Source organism: Cyprinodon variegatus, unplaced genomic scaffold (assembly GCF_000732505.1).
Source record: "Cyprinodon variegatus isolate N-32 unplaced genomic scaffold, C_variegatus-1.0 Scaffold988, whole genome shotgun sequence".
NCBI classification, from domain to species: domain Eukaryota; kingdom Metazoa; phylum Chordata; class Actinopteri; order Cyprinodontiformes; family Cyprinodontidae; genus Cyprinodon; species Cyprinodon variegatus.
In genome coordinates this window covers 272,082-275,447 of record NW_015151441.1, presented here as the reverse complement: position 1 = coordinate 275,447, position 3,366 = coordinate 272,082, and the positions used below count along the sequence as shown (strand labels likewise).

Genomic DNA, 3,366 nt, shown 5'->3' with positions numbered 1-3,366 from the left:
GAAATGTCTTTTAATCCACATGAATTCAACACACTATAGTAAACAGATCAATGGAGGCAGAAGATGTCTTTCAGTCATCAATGCTCACATTCAGCGACACACAGGAGCTCTTTCAAGCTGGACACCGTTTCATTCACAACACCTGTCCCATCAACCAGGAATCAGAAATACTTTAATAATCCCAGGGAGAAATTACTTTAGTTACATTACTCCATCTGTAATAGAGTGACTATAGGACCAGTTTGATAGAACACAGTTTCATAAAATATATATAATTAGGGGTCCCTGCTACACCTCGCCATCAGTTTGGGGGTCCTTGGCCTGGAAAACGTTGAACCCTAACCCTAACCCGTTGCTTTAGAGTATAGAAAAAAATAATAATATAAGAACAGTACCTGAAGGGAAAATGCCTGCTTGCCTCTCGGCGGTCTCCTTTGTGTCCCTCACATAAAAGGTGAGCTTCACTGGCCGGACTACCTTTGAGCCTGGCTTCTGCAAGTTTTCCAAGTAGCCATTCAATCTCTTCAAAGAATTTTCATTCACTTCCTGTCCAAAAAAACAGAATCAAAATGCTTAGATGTTTTTACCTTTTGCCGTATTAGAACCGTAAAATCAAGGACTTTTTATAATGTCTTTGTAATAATCCACCATACAAAGTGGCATATAATTGTGTACAGAAAGGAAAATTATCAATATTAAAAGTTTTAGAATAAAATATTTACAGTATTTATAGTTCATTTGTGTGGGAAATAGGGTTTCATGTATAAAAATATATTAGGTATCTATAATCTTATCGGTTTGTTATTGTTTGACTGCAAAAACAGTGTACAAAAAAAATGTACAAATTTCTTAAAATAATTGTAATGACCCTTAATTTGCGAAGCTAAATAAGAGGATCTGCCATTGAAATGAGCATTTTTACTCTTAAAATAAGATAATTAGATATTATGCACGTGAAATAAGAGACTGTAGTTGTTTTTCCTTATTTCAAATTTTAATTATCTTAGGCAATTGGCAAATTGTCTCACTTACCTGCTCAATTAAAAAAAAAAAAAACTATTTTAAGAGAAGTTGAAACCCAAATTTCAAATGTTTATGTAGTGTAATATTAGCTTTAAGGCTAATTATCAGGCATTAGCAATTCCACGGATATAATTTACTGATATTAAAAGACACTGTTTCTGTGACAAACAGCAGGATTATACCTGCACTGCCGGTGGTTCGTGTGCATGCTGAATATCCATCCATCTAGGGACGTACACTAGAGCTTTAGCTGCATAACTTACCCGTTCTCTGGGATATTGACCAAAGAAGTCTGGATGAACAGCAAAATAAAATGGCCGTAGAGCGTTGACAGCTTCTGCACCAGACAGAGCTCTCTGCTGAACGAGGAATGAGGTGATCTGCTTCCTTTGTAACCTTAAACAACAAAAGACAGAAATATTCATCTCTATGTTCCTGTTTAATCTGCTATTATAGGAAGAAACAAAAGGATAGATGATTTTAGTAATTACTGTAGATGCTACAGTATATACCGACTCACAGTTCTGACTTTTAACTAAGGTATTAGGAAAAAAAGGTGGCTAATGACCAAACAGTAAAGGCTTGTTGACTGGCTTAGAACATCAGATCTTGTGGTGTTCTAGTTGTCAAAAACAACCCACTGGAGTAGCTGAGTTGACAGGGCTAATAAGCCACACAGGTCAAAGGTGCCATCAACACCTTTGCTTATAGATGTTGGAGATCTGCCTGTTTTTCAGTGTAGTCCTGTTTCTCTGACTGTGACTAACTGGATGTGCTCTCTTCATCCTGTGACATCATCATCATGTGCTTATACCACATGAATGGTGACCCTAGAAAACACATGACATGAGGATGCAATGTGAGAAGAGGAAATTCTGCGCTTCAAAGATTAACTGTCCAGTTTAAACCTGCTGTTATATTGGGAGTGTCAAAGTGTCTTGGTATATTTCTGTTTAAACCAGGAGGGGCCAGAAGAGTGCATTCTCCACAAAGCGTAATTTTGGTCCTCCTCTTTGATTGAAGTCATCCATGGAAGGGTGTAAACATCAGCCCTTTAATAATCAATTATCATTAACTGGAGTGCTGGTGAAGATTCTCAGTCTTCCCGGACAGTTATTCCAAAAAAGTAAAACTAACAATCCACTGGACTTTATTTCCAAGTTTAAAGACGTTTCTCTTCCATCCAGGAAGCTTTTTCAATTAAAAATGTCAGAAATAGTGTTGAGTTCCAGGTTTTATACAGCAGTCCGACAAAGCCTTAGTTTTGTTTAGAAAACATGCAAATTAGAACAGACGAACGGGTCTGCCAGTAACCCAACAACGCTTTGTTGGGCTACTGGCTTTTTAGGAAGAAATGAGGTGACCAAACCCCCATTAGGGGAAGTGATCATAATCTGACCGATTAGAATACGTATTTATATCGTTTGTCCTAAAGCTGTTACCTGCTGGAGCTACTGTACACTACGAAAGTATTTGTTCCCGTTGAAATTTTCAACCTTTTGCCACATTTCAGGNAAGACGTTTCTCTTCCATCCAGGAAGCTTTTTCAATTAAAAATGTCAGAAATAGTGTTGAGTTCCAGGTTTTATACAGCAGTCCGACAAAGCCTTAGTTTTGTTTAGAAAACATGCAAATTAGAACAGACGAACGGGTCTGCCAGTAACCCAACAACGCTTTGTTGGGCTACTGGCTTTTTAGGAAGAAATGAGGTGACCAAACCCCCATTAGGGGAAGTGATCATAATCTGACCGATTAGAATACGTATTTATATCGTTTGTCCTAAAGCTGTTACCTGCTGGAGCTACTGTACACTACGAAAGTATTTGTTCCCGTTGAAATTTTCAACCTTTTGCCACATTTCAGGTTCCAGACAGAAAGATATAAAATCGTAGTTCTTCAAGTGGGACACAATCACTAAGCGGAACGAAATTGATTGAATGGGAGTGTTGGCCTAGTGGGTTAGAGCAGTGCACTTGTGCTCTGAGAGGGTTGCAAGTACCCGGTTCGATCCCCACAGTCTTTGGGTCCCTGACCAAGACACTTAACCCCATAGCTCCCCTGGGCACCACACAATGGTGGCCAACTGCTCCCCAAGGGTATGGGTTAAATGCAGAGACTTAATTTCTCCATTGTGAGATCAATAAAGTTAAATTATTATTGTTTTGGTCTTTATCTTGTTGGAAGATAAATCTCTGTCCCAGTCTCAGGTCTTCTGCAGACTCCAACTGGTTTTCTTCCAGAATGCTCCTTTCTTTGGCTCCATCCACCTTCCCATCAATTTTAACCCTCTTCCATGTCCCTGAACGTTATGGCGGTGCCCATAACATTCAGGAATTTACGTTT

General features: G+C 38.8%; 1 protein-coding gene across 1 annotated transcript in view; it reads right to left on the bottom strand.

Annotated features, from left to right (window-relative positions):
* tcaim (T-cell activation inhibitor, mitochondrial) overlaps positions 1–3,366 on the bottom strand; it is a 38,006-nt gene that overhangs the window by 22,460 nt on the left and 12,180 nt on the right. Inside the window, exons 3-4 of the mRNA XM_015399098.1 lie at positions 1,287–1,419; positions 396–546 (exon numbers count right to left, since the gene is read on the bottom strand). Of these exons, the coding sequence (XP_015254584.1) occupies positions 396–546; positions 1,287–1,419 (284 nt within the window). The remainder of the gene's footprint in view (positions 1–395; positions 547–1,286; positions 1,420–3,366) is intronic.